Consider the following 18671-nt stretch of genomic DNA (forward strand, 5'->3'; position numbering starts at 1 on the left):
TTTTGTTTGTTTTTTTGCGAACATTAAACAAAACAATTCATGAAACAAAATGGTACTGTACAAAAGTATCAAACCATTGTTTTAATTTTAAACCATTGTAAAAATCGTTTCAAGCTTTAACTTGCATATTTGACATAAATTTGTATTCCCAACATTAAATCTTATTCTTAAAATTATTTTGCAGGGTTTATATGATTCACAATTTGAAAGTGCGCCTCTTTACATTTAGGGTTAACAGGAAATGAAAGGAAATCGGTCACACACTTCCTTCTTCTCATAATCACGGAAATATTTTTACAGGTCCTGGGAAACATTATTGCACTAAATAATTCCTCAAAAATGTGTTAAGAGCATTTTCTATCACCAAAGCTTACATTTTCTATCGTAAGATCGTGTATATTTTAGGTACTATCAATGAATATTGCAAATGTTCATTTACTCATTTAATCATTGGCATTGAAATACTCTAGATGATTTTATCATACACTTTAAGGAGCAATTTAGATATGTTAATATGTTCCTTAAGTTTGTCCACACAATTTGAAACGATAATGGTCTCTGGTCTGTTCCTCACGAAGCCACGCCCCAGTCAGTCACGCGGTCAGCTGACAGTGAGATCAGCATAAAGCCTCCTCATCATCACACGACCCAGCGATTCACTGCAGCATAAAACAGCATCCGCAGACCCAGAGCAGACACACAACACAACACTGAAGCGTTCCCGAAGACATGATGCTTCTCACGCTTCTCTTTATTTCCACGGGTAATATATGTTTTGGTTTTACTGAGCTCCACATTATTGTGTGTGTTAGTTCCTTGTAAGAAGTGTGTCATAGCTGCAGCTAATGGCGGAGGGAGTGTTTGGTAAACATGTCATGTAACGTTAACGTTAGGTTACCGAAAGTCGAGCTCGCTTAAATGGAAATGTTATCTTCGAATGCACGTCCTAACTTATTCTTCTGTTCAAGAAAGCCAGAATAAAGAATATTATCTAATAATAGCGATATTAATATTGTGTTCCCGTTTTGTTTATTAGCAAATGTTTCGTGTGTTGACGTGCTGTGCTAACTGGCTAACGTTAGGTGAACAACAGACTAGAGCCCAGCCCACGCGACGTCTTATGACTTTCCGGTGTTTAAAAAAAATATTAGAAGTGATTTATTTGAGTTGACTTATCTAGTATCTGTATATATATATATATATATATATATATATATATATATATATATATATATATATATATATATATACGCATGTATGTGTGTTTTTGCGCAGTCAGATATTTTTACCCTTGCATAAACTCTTGACTAGTGAGTTTTAATCTTTATCTGCCGATTGTTTTGTCTGAAACTGATGTAAATGGGTTGGGTTTATTATAGTCTCGAATGTATTACATTTTCGTTTCTTGTTCTTAATGCGAATCATGTCCGCATTATGACTCATCACTTCTTATAACGTTAGTCTCGTAACTCGTGCGTGATCGATTTAAATGATTTCATCACATGTATCTCTTTCTTTTGAGCCCTGACAGATGACCGTGTCTGGATGTTGTTGACACAGTAAATGCAACCTGATTACATATGCTGATGTACTCAGACTGTCTTTTAACCCGAGGTTTTCTTTATTCTGAGATCTGACAAATCAATGACAAATTCTGATATGCGTTATCATTTGTATCCAAGCAAGTCTTGTTGCTTGTCTGTTTTCACTCCCAGTCCCAGGGATCAGATCTCTGTACACCAGTAGTTGCCACATCCTCTTTTGTGTTCCTCTTTAGGATTTCTGCTTGCAGTCACTATTTAACTTTTTTTTTTTTAAATCTTTTTGCAGAGACGTCTGAATTGAAAGCATAGTCTTTCATAAATGTTTGGTCAAGTCAGAGCTTCTAGCTTGTGAAAAAAATGATTTATTAATAAAACCACACATTTCTCTCAACCACAGAATGTTCCACTTCTCATTGACCTGCAGTTTTCTCAGTAATTGCACAAGAGGAAGTTGGATGCGATTGGCCAAATAGACCCGGAGCATGACTATTTATAAAAGTTTAGTGATATGATTTGGCTATGGCATCTCGAGTATGTGATTGTTTGCTCTTGACTTATCTCTAGGATCACTTTTGCATTTCAGGTAGTTTATCACATTAATATATTTTTTTTAATGTAACATCAACCTATTTTGTTTACAACTTCACAGTTCACTCCAGTGAAATTTAAAAACTTATTCCATGTACTCAGCCTCCATTTAAAGGTTTAGTTCACCCAAAAATGAAAATCCTGTCAGTAATTACTCACGGGGTTGGAACAACATGAGGGTAAGACTTTCGTTCATCTTCAGAACACAAATTAAGATATTTTTGATGAAATCTGCGAGCTGGCTCACTCCTCCATAGGCTGCTTGGTAATCGATCGATCTGCCATCCCAGAAAAGTTAGTAAAGACATTGTTAAAATGGTCCAAGTGACTACAGTGGCTCAATGGTCCAAGTGACTACAGTGGCTCAACCTTAAGTTTATCAAGCGACGAGAATACTTTTTGTGCCCCCCAAAAAAATAAAATAATAATGACTTTATTCAACTTCATTTTCTTCTGTGTGTGCCTCTGAGTGAGTTCACGTAGTGTAACAGCGCAGCGCTTCTGGGTTGTGCGTCAGAACGTAGGCTCACTATTGGCCAATGCTGGTCATGTGTGTCTGATGCTGGCCAATATTGAGCCTACATTCTGACGCACAACCCAGAAGCGCTGCGCTGTTACACTACGTGAACTAATTACGTGAAATAATTACTGTGAGAATCTTCATTTTTGGGTGAACTTAACCCTTTAATATGAGCTCAAACTGCATGTGCACATTTATAAGAGAATTTGAAATGTTGTTTAGAGTAGTTTCTTGTCATCATTACTTGACATGCTGTGTCAACTACACATTCCCACAATGAGTCGACTGTTTTCTGTCTAGCCGTGATCTGTGATTAAAGCCTGTTTTCCGGCTTTATCATAAGTACTTTATGGTGTGTAGGGCAAAACACTTTCAGAACTTGAATGATACCCAGTTTTACAGCCAGTTCTTAGGACATAATGTTTATTGCATGGCGCTTTCCCATAATCTGTACGGACGGCACCTTCTCGCATATTAAGATATTTTTCTGATTTGATTTTGACCACTAATATGAATTGCAGATCAGAAGTGAAAGTCTGGTGGTTTAACAAACCATGGTGTTTTTCATAGGGATGTGCACGAGTACTTGGACATGACAGCAGCGATTGATCATTAAAATGATGATTGCGCTGACTTTAATTGTTTTTTTTTTGGTTTTTAATGATTGGCTATAGCGGCATTTTGGTAAGTACCCGAGGTCTAATTGGTTGGCATTAGCATTTAGTGATGCCTGGATGCACTTACATAGACAGTTAAATCTGCTAGATGTGCATTGTGCAGTGCCAGTCTGTGGACCCAAATGTCCACCCCTCGTTTTTCATTGGTAATGGTATACTTGGTGCCTTTTGCTTTTCGTTTCTTTGTTTAAAGAGTTTAGTCCTTTGGGAATGTTTCCAAGTTTAAGCTGGGAGTACACAGTATGATTTTTGCTGTCATACATAAAAAAAAAAAATCTCTCTTGGGAGAAATTGTGGAAATCGTTGATGCTTGTATGGTCACGACTCGTATTGTGTGCTGAGTACCTTACAAGCTCCTGATAATTTTTAAACTGGTTAAAAAAATTCGGGGAGTCGGCCTAATTTTGACGAGTGCATAGCCTGTCCCCTATTGCCAAATCATACATGTATGATATATCATATCATACATATATATGCTAGATCAATGAATATTATAGCCCAGTGACTTCAACCCTACAGTTTGTGCATACACTCGTGCACACAAAAATACTTTCTAGTTGTGTCATAAGTCATTACAGTAAAATACTAGTGTTAGTCATTTGTTAGAAGTGCACTTGCTTTTTCACATCTGGGTTTTGTCAACTTGTCTTTTGTACAGTCAGCTATAGAGGCTGATGCTGAGCTGGCGGAAACAGACTGGATCATAAGACTGCTCACGCTCCTAGTTTTTGTCAGTGCATGTGTCATATGTCAGATTATCTTGCCTATGAATTTCGGACAGGAGTCTGCAGTGTTTTTTTTTGGTTTTTTTTAAATGGTGATTTCAGGAGTAGGAGGAATAATTATTCAGATCCAAAGCTGCCAGTCTGATTGTGCAACTACAGTTCAGTTTCTTATGATCAGCTAGAAGTGGAAAGAAATCTGCTGTCACTGGCTTCACATGTGCCTGTTTATTCCTGATTTGACTGTTCATGTCATGGAAAGTTTTAAAGGAACTATAATTTGGTGTTGTACTTGGTGCAATCAGTATTAACTGGCTTAAATTCTGGGGACTTTCCAGGCACATGCTGTCAAAACTGTAAAAAAAAGAAAAAGAAATTGTGTTCCAGACTCCCCGCCCCTGTTTTTTTCAAATCCGGTTTCAGTTCTGTAAAGCAGCTTTGCTCGAACGTCTTAAACTAGTCTCAATAGCAGTTCAGCTCAGAAATTCTGATTGTGGAAGCCTAAAGTTTGAATAATCTGTTATAGGTCACCTGGATGCAATTCTACCTGTATACAAAGTTAAAGCGGAAAATTGTTGAATAGAGACAGCTTCCTTATTCAACGACAACAATACTACTAGAATTCAAAACATGTTCTAAACTTTTTTTTTATTTTATTTTTTATTAAAATTAAGTGTCAATTCTTGGCAGGCTGATCCGATAAGAAAAATATGGTACAGATAAAGTGCTATTTGATGTTGCATGGGTCATCTCGTGTCTGTGTCCATTGCAGCTGTTCTGAACACATCTAATGTTTTCTTGTTAGCTGTGGCGAGTCCCCTGTTGGGTACGGAGCAGTGTGCCCGCGGTCCCCCCTACTGGTGCCAGAATGTCAAGACTGCTTCTCTTTGTGATGCCGTCCAACACTGCCAACAGAATGTGTGGAGCAAGCCTCAGATGGTGCGTTGACCTGATTCTCAGAAGCTCTTTAGTATGCCAGTGCATAATTCCTGAGCACTAAGTGTATAAAACCTTCTTTCTCGCAGAAAACCGTGCCATGTGATCTGTGCAAAGAGGTGTTGATGGTGGTGGAGCAGCTTTTGAAGGATAATGCCACAGAGGTATGCGAACATGATACCACTGGAGTTTTGAGTGCTTTTAATGGAGGTCAAAGTCTAAATTCTTGTGTTGAATCTAGAGCGAACTCCTCGGATACATGGAGAAGGCCTGTCAGCTGATCCCTGATGAGGGCCTGTCTGGCCAGTGCAAGGAGATTGTTGACAACTACTTCCCCATTCTCATGGGCATCATCCAAGGAGAGCTGGTGAGCTGAATGCTTCCCTTCCCTTTTAACTGAGTAACACTTTCCCTTTTAGTTGATGATTTGTGATTTGTACATGGTGAGTGTTTAGTAACTGTACTCTTTCAAACACAAGCTGCCTCTTTATGAGCAGAAACAATGATTCATGCTTTTACAAACCTATTTGCTCAAAATCAAGCCCAAATTTTACTTTGGTTTTTACGGGTAAACAAGTCTCCGCGTGACTCAGATTTCTTCACCAGATTATTCTTCGTGCTGCCCGATTTTTGGAACCCTGCGTACTTTGAACACGCAGGTCACATGTGCATTGAATTTGTTTTGCACTAATCAGTCGTTCCACAAGGTGACAACACTTCCCTGGGACATTGGTTCACGGTAGAAGAAAGCGAGACTAAAGAGACGGAACAAAATACCGGAGACTGCAACAACAGACGCACGCGTGCATTGACTAGGGGTGTGGACGAATAGTAGAATATTTGATCTCTAATTATTATTAAAAAATAAAATACTATTATAACTATAACATTTTAGTTAATTTGTTTTTATAATTTAGTAATTTTACATTTAATCTCAACATTAATGTAGTAACAAAGTCAGTAGCCTATTTTTTTAAATGTTATGTTTAATGCCTTAAAAAAAAAAAGGATGTAGGGCTTGTTTATATTTTAATTTGGGGACCGTTTATGACAATTTAAAAAAAAAAAAAAAAAATATATATATATATATATATATATATATATATATATATATATATATATATATATATATATATATATATATATATATATATATATATATATATATATATATATATATATAGCTATAGCAGCTTTTGAAGGATAATGCCACAGAGGTATGCGAACATGATACCACTGGAGTTTTGAGTGCTTTTAATGGAGGTCAAAGTCTAAATTCTTGTGTTGAATCTAGAGCGAACTCCTCGGATACATGGAGAAGGCCTGTCAGCTGATTGCTTCAACTATTTCAACTATTGCTTTGTATTACAATCATTGTATATTAAATTTAAAGGGATAATTCACCCAAAAATGAAAATTAGGCCATGATTTACTCACCCTCAAGTCATCCTTGGTGTATATGACATTCTTCTTTCAGACGAATTCAATCGGAGTTATATTAAAAAATGTCCTGGCTCTTCCAAGCTTTATAACTTTCTGTTTTGAAGTCCATAAAAGTGCATCTATCCATCATAAAATATTAAGATTAAATGAGATAAAATATTGCCTTTATCCATCATAAAAGTGCTCCACGCTGCTCCGGGGGGATAATAAAGGCCTTCTGAAGTAAAGTGATGCGTTTGTGTGAGAAAAATATTCATATTTAACACGTTACAAAGTAAAATTCTAGCTTCCGGCCAAATGGCAATACGCAGTCTACTTGCGCCTGAAGCGCAACTTGCACAACTTGTGACGCCAGAAGTAGCATAGTGCGTAATGGCGTAGCGTAAATATCAGCAGTGCGTTGCATTACTCGCATAAGTTGTGCTTTACACTCAAGTGGAATCCGTATGTTTGTTTGGCCGGAAGCTAGTTATTTTACTTTATAAAGTTTTAAATATGGATATTTTTCTTACACATGCTTCGCTTCTATCACATGCAAAATCTGAGGTAAATTAAATTTTGTTTTCCACTCCAGATATGCACTCTTCAAAACGATATAATTGTAATATGTAACCCTAACATGACTATATTTTTAGAAAAGCTACGTTTCTTACAAAGCAAAACATTAAGTGTGCAAAAAAAGTAAACTACTAGTATTTCCAAGTTGACGAGCAGCAGTATCGTTTAAGTGACTATTCGAATAGTCTCGCACATGCTGATAATTAAATGCCTAATATTAGCTGATAATTTCATCCGTGGTAGTATCTCATTTGACTACTACATCGGACCCTATAAGACCTTATGTAGCCCCGCCACTTTTTAGCGCTGTGCTCATTGTCTTTTGCCTTCCGGTCTGTATTGTCACAGCGATCTCTGCTTTAAACATTACAATCCTCATGATAACTTTCGTTAACTTTACATTAATTAAATCCACTTCAAAAGCTAATTTCTCCTGGACAGCAATGCCATAGAAATATACAGAGCGACTGCAAAAACAGAAGTTCAAAGACCGTATTCATAAGATGGTTGAACCCTTGTTTCTCTGGCGCATAAGGTCTATAGAGTGCACAAATAGAGTAATTATGTTCATTACTACTTCATCAGAACGTTGATTGTAGCTTTTACGAAACCAAATAGAGAAGTTGGTTTAACAATGGAAATCATTCTCAACTGCAGTAAAAGAACTGAGGAAAAATAGAAGCTAAACGCACATTTTCATTACTCCAAAACTAACTAAAAGCTTTAGTGTGACTAGACTTTAAATGGCTAACCATCTTATCAGCTCTAGACCAAAGCAGCCTTTGTGTTATGGTCTCTTCCTTCTTGTTGAGCCTCATCAGTCACAATCCTCTTTAAAGAACTGAAGGGGGTCAGTGTATTCATCTGTAGATCCTCTGTGTGTTTATCATGTTTGACAATGCTTCTGTTGTCCTTCATCTCGCAGGTTGACCCCGGTGTGGTGTGCGCTGCTATGGGCCTGTGTGTGTCCCAGCAGGAAGGTCTGGCTAAAGCTCAGCTCATGTCCAACGAGATCCCCCAAGTGGACCTGAACCAGCATGAACTCAACCCCTTCCTGCTCAACATCCCCCAGCTGCTCTACCCCCAAGAGAAAGTCAAGGAGAGCACAAAACAGGTGAAGCTGTCACACACCTGTTTTAATGGGGATAAAAAGCCATGGGGATTCTAAATGTTGAACTTGATGAATAATATGTAGTGTTGCCATGAATTTGTCATCCTGTATGTTCCCTAACTGGCTGGTTTTCTCTTCTGTGTGCAGATGGGTGGAGATGTAGTGTGCAAGGACTGTGTTACGTTCCTCACTGACACTCAGGAGGAGGCCAAAGCCAACGCCTCATTTATCAGCGCTCTGATCGCACAAGTGGAGAGCCAGTGTGAGCTTCTGGGACCCGGCATGTCTGACATGGTGAGAACATGAGCATTGAGTTTACGGAGTTTGTGTGCTCAACGTAAAGCTGCCATGCTTTGGTGTGCATTGCATGCCTGGTACATATCTTGCTATCTTATTATTATTTTTTTTTTTTTTAACAGTGCAAAGAGTACATCAGCCAGTACGGCCCACTGGTCTTTCAACAGCTCATGTCTATGGTAAGTCATTTTGCATAAAATGTCTTCTCATTTGTGTAGGCATTTCAGTAGTTTCATTCTTCCATTCTTCACTGCCAAAATGGAACTTGAGTTCCACTCTTGTGACACACCACAGTGAGTTATAAAGGGGTCATATGAGGAATCAAATTTTAATATACTTATCATAGTGTGCTATATAATTTCTAGAACTCTACTTTCTCCCCAGCGAAAGAGCGTTTATTGGAAGTTGGATTAGTTTAAAAATCCAACACTTTTGCAGCTCTCTTGCAGGTGCATATTAAATGTAAATTTGGGAATTTAAATAAACTAGATTGAAACTTCAAGTTCTCCTGTTTAAAATGATATAATGGCACTGACTGCTATAATGGGTTAGAAAAACAAAGAAAAGTACAGGCGAGTCAGGTGCCCCAAAAATGTTCTAGGTCTTTAAGGGTTAACATGAACTAACAATGAATAATACATCTAAAGCATTGATGATCATAGTTGATGTTAATTTCCTCATTTACCAACACATGATTTAAAGGCACACTGTGGAGAATTTGTGTTTTTGTCAAACAGCGACCCCTAGAGTCGCTGTGGAATACTTGCACTGTCGTAAATACTCCTCCACCCCCCTACCTCCCACCCTGTACACCGGTACCTGCGTCGGGCATGGAACAGGCACGCAGACTCCGAAGACATGATTATTGCAATTTATCATAATAGTTTGCAAATTGTGCTTGTTCATTTACAACCTCTACGTTAGGCTTATTTATGTCCTGATATTTATGTGAGATATTAAACTGTTCTCATGATAATCGCAGGAATCAACGTCAACAGCGTCGTCTGATATCCCTCAGGACTACGTGAGAAATACACCTCACAACACCTGAGTTCAGCTGGCAAACTAGTTCGTGAGGCAAGCTAGGCAATAAAACATAACGCAAAAAACACGTAAGAGAACGAGTGTTTGTTGTCTGTTAACAGCTCTGATAATCGAAAGCTAGCTAGACATGTGGAAATTATTGGACTGGTCTAATTATCAGCAATGGATGAATGAACAGCATGTAAAAAAATGACATACTACAAGCAAGCGCAACAACAGACAACATAGAATGCAAACAAGTTTACAAATAAGAGATTTATTTACTGGCCACTTCATGCGTTTTCTCAGATCAGATAGCTATCAGATTTATCAAAACGATTCTATTTACACCTGGTCACATAAATGTGTTTTTGCGAAACGGATTTAAATCCGATCTTCAATTCTCGCGCTATATGCAGATTTAATGGAGTGCACGTCACCGAAAGCAACAGATATGAGCTGCATTTTATTGATCATCTAAAATTTGAAAATCAAAGACCGCAATAAGAGAGAGCAGCAGTAACAGCCCTGGTAAGATCATTTCATTTCTTTACTTTTAATGATGATGATGATTGTGTGTTAAGCATCTGCGACTTACTTTCACTTTGATTTGCGATAGTTTGCACGTTGGCTTGATGAATTGATGCTCAGCTTCTCATCTGCGGTGATGCGTGTTCCAGCGCGTCGTCATATCTGGCAATAACATATAGCCTATAACACGCTCTCACACGTTTTTTTTATTATTATTTATTTTTTAGCATTTTTGGGAGGAGTACAATTTGCATATGTGGTTTCAACAACCAGATGCACACTTGTCCAGTTTCGTCTGGAATGCGGCACAGACCACCTCCTGAAGTGGTTTGAGCGATCGGATTCAAATCCGTCTTGAATGCGTTTCGGAGGACATTTACACCTGTTTTTTTCACGATCGGATAGCTATCCGATCTGAGAAAACGCATGAAGTGGCCAGGTCTAAACACAACAGCCCCCATGACAAAAACATGCGCACGAAAGCCGAAAACAAACGCTGGTTGGCATCTCACGTCCATAGACAATATATAAACGCTCACGTCCGAATTTGAGGAAGTGGTGGGGGAAGTGACGTATGCCGTAAAGCAGTCGAATTTTGTAGTTCTTTTTGTGGTCTGGTTACTACCCGAACCCCGAAGTTACATAGTGCCAGTAAAAGCGATACAGACCCCGTCAGGCTATGGCAGACGCGTCATTCAACCTATTGTAAGTCGATGTACCATCACAAGGGTCTTGGAAATATATTATGAAGGTTGAAAAGTTACACGGTGTGGCTTTAAATCAAAAGTTGTATCTGCTAATATTTAATGGACCTGAGCTAACATGATCAATGAAGAGTTATTTTTTATTAACTAACGGTCACAAAGGTTAATAAATGTATTGTAACAAATGTATTGTTCATTGTTATTTAATGCTAGTAAATGCATTAAACAACATTAATGGAACCTTGTTGTAAAGTGTTACCCATTTCAGCAGTGTGCTTTCAACATTCAGAAACTTTGGCTGGCCTTGTTTACTTCCTAAGCAGGTTTAGGAATAAAAAGGGAAATGAGTCTGTGTGGAGCACCTGCGGTCTTTGAAGGATCCTAGTGTTACAAATGAGCAGCTGAAGTTTGTTTCGAACGGGATCTCAGGTCACTTCACATTGGTGCCTATTATTATATTGTCACGGTATAATGCAGAATTTGCAACTAGGCTGATACTGAAAGAAGAGGGGGATAAAAACTGTTGGGATTTAGTCTACAATGCAAAGATGATGTTTCTATTAAAGGCACAAGCAGCAAAAAGCATCCTGTTTAAAGGGTCAAAGAGAGGGTGGAAAATGGTTGTGAAAATGAATTCTGACTGCTGCATAAATGACTAGCTTTTATAAGTGGACCGCAGTGGGAAAACACTATTAAAATATGACCCCTTTAATTTGTAGAGCTTGTTGGAAATGAACAAAGCTGCTTGTGTTCCCTTTTCCTGTTAAGACGCACTGCCTGTCTGCCAGCTTAATCCACATCTCTAATCACTTGTCTTTTTTTTTCCCCCCCCATTCTTTACTCCCACCTTCATTTTTCTTTCTTGTGGTTTTGTTTGCTCTGGTCTTCAGGAGCAGGTAGGTTTCTCTGAGCTGCTAGTCTCATCCTAGCTTGTCATTCAATCTGTCCTGTGGCTAATCACCTGTGCTGTTTTCTAATCCAAGCAACCATTGCTAATCTGTGCTGTTGTGTAGAATAGCCACTCACATTCTTAAAATAGACCTAACCTTGAGGGTTTCATGTTTGTTTGATTTGTAGATGTAGTACTAGAGTGATCTTCAATTTATCATAACATTCGTCACACATAATACACTATCTGTGAGCAGGGTTGGGAACCATGTACTGGTTCTTATTCAGTAACTGGTTCTATTTAACAACAAAAGATCATTAATTTCCATGCCATTTTTGGCTCTCTTCATTCTTCACCAGAAGGATGGAAGCAACACTAAAATCCTGTTTCCTGAATGTCATTCAGTGGCAATCAAAAATAAGACTACACAATTCCGCTAACACGTAAACTGGCCTGTCAATCATCCTCTACATTTCATTTATTCTATATTGTCCTGCTGTATTGGAGAGAAGTAGCACATTGATCTGCCAGTCGTGGGTCTTTAGTGTGGAGAACTCTCCTCATATTCTTTAATAATGATGCATTAAGTTAACGGCCAAATGGATCTTTTATAAAAGTTCATGTTGTTGCAGATGAAATCAACCCAATAAAAAATAAATCCGGTTAAATGTTGTTTATTAGTCACTCAAACCCCTTTATCTAAACCTCTCCACTTAACCACTGGTCGTGCACATCCGCCATGTTTGCAGTTTAACACTTTATTCATGTTTGTAGTTCTGAACTTAATCCTCCTCCAAAGCACAATGGGTTGTGGGCAATATTAGTGCGCACGGATCCACACTTAAAAAAAAAAACAGAAATAGTAGCCCATCCGGGGACTTTAGGCATACTCTTTTCAACATGCTATGCTTTGGGACACTTATCTCGCATACTATTTAGGAAAAAAAATTATTCAGTTAACTCTTTTGAAGACGTTTTTAACAAAGTTAATCATATGGTTTGAGTTTAGTAAAAATATATTGTAAACCTGATAGTTTTACCATACATTTATCGCCATGAAAATAGCCACAGAAGCTGGCATGGCATGTATTTATAAAAAAAAACGTATTTAGGATGGATAGTCCGCACATTTGGACGCAGGGGCAATTTATGTGTTTGAATTGGTCTTGCATTGACTCCCTCAGTAACCGAATCGGTCTGAACGAATCTGGACTTGGGGCCTGTCCCAATACCCACACTTACAGTTTTTACACTCCTCTATTTGCATGATGCGTTTCTGGTATTTAACCAGTGTTCAAGTGGGTGTGCGGAACTCTTATCTGATGGGACACACTTATAGTGATCAAGTTTTTACAGAGCTGTATTTACACATTTTGATTTTCAATACTGTAAATATCTGAACAGTCATCAATAGGTAACGGGTGACCGTTTATTAATTGTGGTGCTTTTAATTTAACAAATCAATTGCAAACATTTTAAATGCCTCTCATCTCCGCACCAATAAAATGTGCAAAACTTTAGTTTTACTACCAAATTAAATGTAATGTCTAATTAATTTAAATTACACTGCAAAGTTTTCCTCAATCTCACGATATCGGGTCATGTGAGTTTTTAAACATGATGAATGATGGGATACGCTCAGCAGTGGTATTAGATATAGTGTGGCATCAATGTGCGTTAAGGGCACAGAGTTTTGAGTTTTATCTGACATGGGACAGTCTTGTGCGCTCACTGGTGTGTGCATGTCATCTCAAGTGGCTAAGACCACAAGTGTGGGTGTTGGGAAAGGCCCTTAAAGTAAGTTGCCTTTGTGTCCAATTACTAAAAGAATTGTTAACTCAATCATTTGAGATCTGATTAACCGTTATTCACTTAACCACATGAGTTGGATGAACAGGTTGGTTCATCAGATCACACTTGCACACATGTATGCGTGGTAGTCCTCAGACTTGCAGGGTGATGTGGGATACTGTGGGCATGAGGTGGAGCAGGATCATGGGTAATCTCAGTTAGTCAGAGGGATGCTGCATGATGATCCTAGATGTTGTATTAGCATATCAGTCAGTGCATGCCTGAGACTCTGCTCATGTTGACCCGTCATGTTACTCAGTGAGTGTCTGTGCCTCCTACCATTCCTCCAGCAACCCAAGGATATCTGCGCTCGTGCTGGCTTCTGCCCCATCAAGAAGTCTTCTGTGCCCATGGAGATGCTGATGCCTGCCAAATCCATGCCTGCAGTCAAGATGTTCCCTGCAACCAAACTGGAAACGCCTGTCCTATCCAAGCCTGCTAAGGTACAAAATATAGCTTCTGCATTCTTAAAAAGAAAGTAGGAAACATCCCCACATATGTTAGGATAGGATCAATGTGGGCTTTTTTTTTCTTCAATTTTGATAATGTAAATGAACTGACTACAAGTTGTTGGCAAAAAATGTGAGCTCTAAATATTCAAATCAGACTCAAGTGTAAAACTGTAGGATGTTTTCTTGATGCTCATGCATTTGTTTTTGACAGAATCTGGTGCGAGTGCGTGACTCTCCTCAGTGTGCCATCTGTGAGTTTGTGATGAAGCAACTTGAGAGCATGATTGAGGATCACACATCTGAGGTATGAAGCCAACATTGACAATCAGTTATTTTACGAGTTTAAAAACCTCATTTCGATGCTACGACAAATAACGGAGAGTACCAGAAGAATACATGGAAATAAGGCAAGCGAGACGTTGCGAGATGTCAAGGGTTGATAAAGCCAGTGAGACAACCTTATCAGCAGGTGGGACCGATGTAATCAGGTCTTCATTCATTGAAGAGAAAGCACATTTATTAAAGTGTAATGGCATGCATGCTGGTTTTTGCAGTCAGGCAATTAGCCAACAATCCGCTGCAAAAAAAAGTCTGTCACAGTTGGAGACACTAACAAAATCTTTTAAAGTAAATCTTGTTTTAATTTGCTTTCATTTATCTTCAAAACAATTGGAAGATATTTTTAGTGACACCTGGGGCCTTTACCATGAAACTCCGTTACAGTATTGGTTTCAAGTTGACAACCAAATCAACCCAATCAGGCTTTGTCACAGATGCTGGTCATTAACTTTGTCAACTTTGGTATTGATCCTGAGCTCATGGTTAACTATGGAGTGTGTGCGCATGAAAGTGTGGTATCAGTAGCAGTGACTTAGTGCAGCAGATGTTCACTTTGCTGACAGCTGATTGATCCAATTTTGGTTTGACCCCTTACCCAGAACAAAACCTGCCTCCAAACAGGTTAGCACTATGGCGTCGAACACTGGTATAAGGCTTGATGGTACTTTCAACCAAGGGTTGGCACAAACTAATGGCGAAAAACAAATTCATGATGCAGTCCCCTGGATTTGTCCCTCATCGAAAGTCTACCCAAAACACTTGCTTTAAATCTGTGATGCAAGTAGACGAGATTCCCCTGTTGAAGCTGACATTTGTTGTGAATTTTTAGGCCGAGATTGTGCAGGCTGTGGAGAAAGTCTGCGGTATTTTGCCGTCCTCACTCACGGCTCAGTGCAAGGACCTTATTGAGACCTACGGGCAGGCCATCATTGATCTGCTTGTGCAGGAGGCGGATCCCAAAACACTCTGCTCTTTACTCGCGCTCTGCAATGGGGTCAGCCATGTCCGTAAGTGATGCTTGTTTTCAGCTTAATGTTCCATTTTGTTTCTCTGTTGGATGTAAGACATTTCCATTATTGCCTTGCTCTTGCTTATTTGTCCTGTCTTGCAGCTGTAATGGAAAAGGAACAGTTTGAGGCGGGTGGTTTCTGTGACGTGTGTAAGATGGCAGTGCGTTATGTGGATGGGATCCTGGAGCAGAACGCCACTCAGGCAGAGATTGAGGAGGCCGTGATGAAGGTCTGCAGCTTCCTGCCTGAAGCAGTCAGAGATCAGGTACATCAAACCTGTCATGTTTCTTGCATCCATACTTCACACTTGCAGTACTTCCAACAGAACAGCAAAGGATTGATTACAATTCAGTTGAAATTTGTCAGCAACTGAGCTGTTGTCTAACTTCATGTAGGGCACTATGAAATCTACTTTACCCAAATTAATTTTGTCCATTTAAAATTCCATTTTAATGATTTAATTCAAAGCACGTCTAATCAACTGAATTCATGAAACTAACAATTTAATAATATATGAATGTTTACTATAATGGGGCCCTATGATTTTTAAAAAAAAAAATAATTCCATGAATTACTATTATTCCTTGAAGTACAATACTGTACAATAGTAATTTGTCAATTTCAAATTAAATCATACTTTTATTTTGGCGGAGTGCAGTGGAGACCTTTTTGAGTTTCTGTATCTGATGGTAGTTTTATAAAACAAATGATCTCCAGAGTCACTTCACCAGCATTTCATCAAGTTCATGTGGAATGTCTACATATAGACAGTGAGACTTGATATTCACAGACACTAGTCCATATTGTGACTTGATAATGTACAGCCCTACTTTTTATTAATCCAAGTTTTGCCAAATTCCACGTCGTACTGTCAATGCCGTTTTTATGACTGGTTTCTGTCCGTGCTTTCCACATCACATAAATCATAGGGCTCTAAACATGCAGTGTACCGTTCACCTGTGACATCTGATTTGCAAAAGCTGGTACTTGTTAGTGAATTGATCTGAGCAGCATTGAGAATCAGACACTGATTTATACAGGCTGTGTATTAGGCTTGCTGTGGTAGTTGATGTTACACTGTGTTTGGCCGTACACTGATTGCATTACTTGCCCACTGCGGCAATTGAACTAATTGGATTTTAATTTCTATAAAAAAGCTAAACGACAGTTAGACAACGGACGCTACAATTATAAACTGAAAGAGTCTGCTCCGCTTCATACCGCACAAGCTGCAGAGTCACAGCCGGAGTAAGATTTCACTTGCGTTAGGAGAGTAAACGGAGATGACTGAAAAGATGATGGCGGAGGATTAGCACGCCAGATCCTGAGCGTCATTATAGGCCTATATACAGATTTCCAAATGAAAAGCGAGCATTCATTCAAATGCGATTCCTCTCTCCGTGTTATGGCAAGTTTATATACTGGTGTGAAAACATCCCTACGGTGTGTGACTGATGTGCTCTCCTCTCCGCAGTGTAACCAGCTCATCGAGCAGTACGAGCCTCTGCTGGTGCAGCTGCTGCTCCAGACACTCGACCCTGACTTCGTCTGCATGGTAAGATTTAAGATTTACACTGCTCTCTCAAACTCCAATCATGCGATCAAATGATGAGCCCAGACTGAGGTGCTGTTGTTGTTTGTGGATCCAGAAGCTGGGAGCATGTCCTGAGGCAGTGCAGAGGCTGCTGGGAATGGAGCGGTGCAGCTGGGGACCAGCATACTGGTGTAAGAATGTGCAGACCGCCGCTCGCTGTAACGTGAGTATTGCCTTTCCGGCTCCAGAAGATGCACGTTCATGTGTGGAGCAGATAATGTTGTCTTGCACAACAGCAGGCTGTGATGTAAATGAAGCTTTGGTGTTTGTGTCGTAGGCCATGGACCACTGCAGGCGCCACGTATGGAACTGAAGAATGAGGAGAACGTTCCAGAACAATCTTGGGAAACTAAATGAGAATTGCTGTAGCCCTGCTTTTCTGTTTTGAAATCAATTCCTGGTTTTTCTTTTAATAAGTGACATTTGAAATTGATCTGTCACATCTAATTTAACAGCTTTGTTTCAGGGGAAAGAAAGCTTTTACTGAAAGGACATGTACACTTTTGCGGGGGCAGGGGTCTGGAGGGAGGTATGACTGGCAAGTGTAGATATATGAGAAATACTTGCACTGAAACTGGAATTATTTTTTATTTTTTTTAGTGTTCTTTAAGTTGTACAATCCTTTAAATATGCACATAGCATCTGAGAGTTTCAAGAGGACTTTATATGGAAATAGATTGTGCCTTTAATGGAAGAGGTGGTCTGAGACCCTGAGAATAAAGATGAAATGATTTAGGATACTCTAATATCCCTGCCTCCCTTTTTAACTGCAAATACACCTGCAAGGCCAGTGATTTAAACTTTTACTTTTAATGGGTGACATTTTGGTCCTAATATAAGTTGATTCTCTAACTTTGTCATTTTGTGTCTGTTATTAATGAGCTGATGGGGAAAGTGATGTTGACATTCATTTGATCCACTAATCCCTCACTGATTTATCAGTCACTGCTCCCTATATGTCAAATTTTATCCTTGTGCTTCACTGTTCAGACTGAGCCTTTGTTTAAAAAAAATTAAAATTAAACCTCAAACCCCTTCTCTGTGGTTTCTTTGTTTTTAAATGCCTTTGTTTTTTGTTTTGTTTTAGCTCCTCTGTACAATTTTTGTATAAACATTGTAATTTAAAGTAATAACTTGATCTTCCAATGTAAGCATGACTTTTCCAATAATTTAGTCTGCTTAAGCCCAGCCCTTTCTAAAGTTGTGATCATATTTACCATTGCTTGCTGAAATTACACGAGGTTGAAGTCTGCAGATTTTGTAAGTGTTCAAGTTGGTCATGCAAATTCCCCCCCCCAGAAAGATACTTGTTTTGAGTGTCTGTGTGAGCAGTGCTTCAAGATTTGTTACAACATTGACAATAGACCTTTTTATTTTGTCCCTGATTTCTGGTCAAAAGTTTTATTAATATGATCACACCTCAAAAGCAAATTCACATTCAGATCTGCCTCCATTTGAGTGCAACGTCCACATCTCCACTGATGGATAAACTAAGGCTGTGTTTAATTCCCTCGCTAACTTCCATCTCATTAACTCAGATGTACATCATCGCACGAGTGCCCACTACTGGCTGAACCCTTGCAATGTGTTTAAACGGATGCACCAAGCCCTTGATCACCTGGACTTGAGCCGATTTATATAAAAATGTTCCTTATAAATGTGTTGAGGCAACATTCTACAGGCATGTTTGTATGCTTTGGCTTTTCAATTTAATAAATAGTATTTAGATGTATAAAAAAAAATACACAAACGAAAACAATACAATGAATTATAACTAAGAAAACAAATATTAATGGGGTTAAATGTAAAAATAACATATCATACACTAGAGTTGTGGGGGTAAATTAAAGGCAATATGCTGTGATGTTGCATTGTGGTCTAT

General features: G+C 38.8%; 1 protein-coding gene across 1 annotated transcript; it reads left to right on the forward strand.

Annotated features, from left to right (window-relative positions):
- Window positions 1-258: 258 nt before the first annotated feature.
- Window positions 259-17825, forward strand: psap (prosaposin). Its single transcript, XM_084094047.1, has 14 exons — window positions 259-763; window positions 4857-4990; window positions 5077-5151; window positions 5229-5354; window positions 7914-8102; window positions 8247-8393; window positions 8519-8575; window positions 13685-13837; window positions 14058-14150; window positions 15015-15192; window positions 15297-15460; window positions 16670-16750; window positions 16845-16952; window positions 17067-17825. Exons 1-14 carry the CDS (start codon window positions 730-732, stop codon window positions 17100-17102), a joined length of 1575 nt encoding a protein of 524 aa, XP_083950173.1. The 5' UTR covers window positions 259-729; the 3' UTR covers window positions 17103-17825.
- Window positions 17826-18671: the final 846 nt, after the last annotated feature.

This window comes from Abramis brama (genome assembly GCF_963993115.1).
Source record: "Abramis brama genome assembly, chromosome: 19".
Lineage (NCBI taxonomy): Eukaryota > Metazoa > Chordata > Actinopteri > Cypriniformes > Leuciscidae > Abramis > Abramis brama.

Coding starts and splice junctions, on each gene's coding strand:
- psap (XM_084094047.1), top strand. CDS start 730: ATGATGCTTCTCACGCTTCTCTTTATTTCCACGG. Junction 5,152..5,228: donor TGAAGGATAATGCCACAGAG/GTATGCGAACAT, acceptor TGTTGAATCTAG/AGCGAACTCCTCGGATACAT. Junction 15,193..15,296: donor CAATGGGGTCAGCCATGTCC/GTAAGTGATGCT, acceptor CCTGTCTTGCAG/CTGTAATGGAAAAGGAACAG.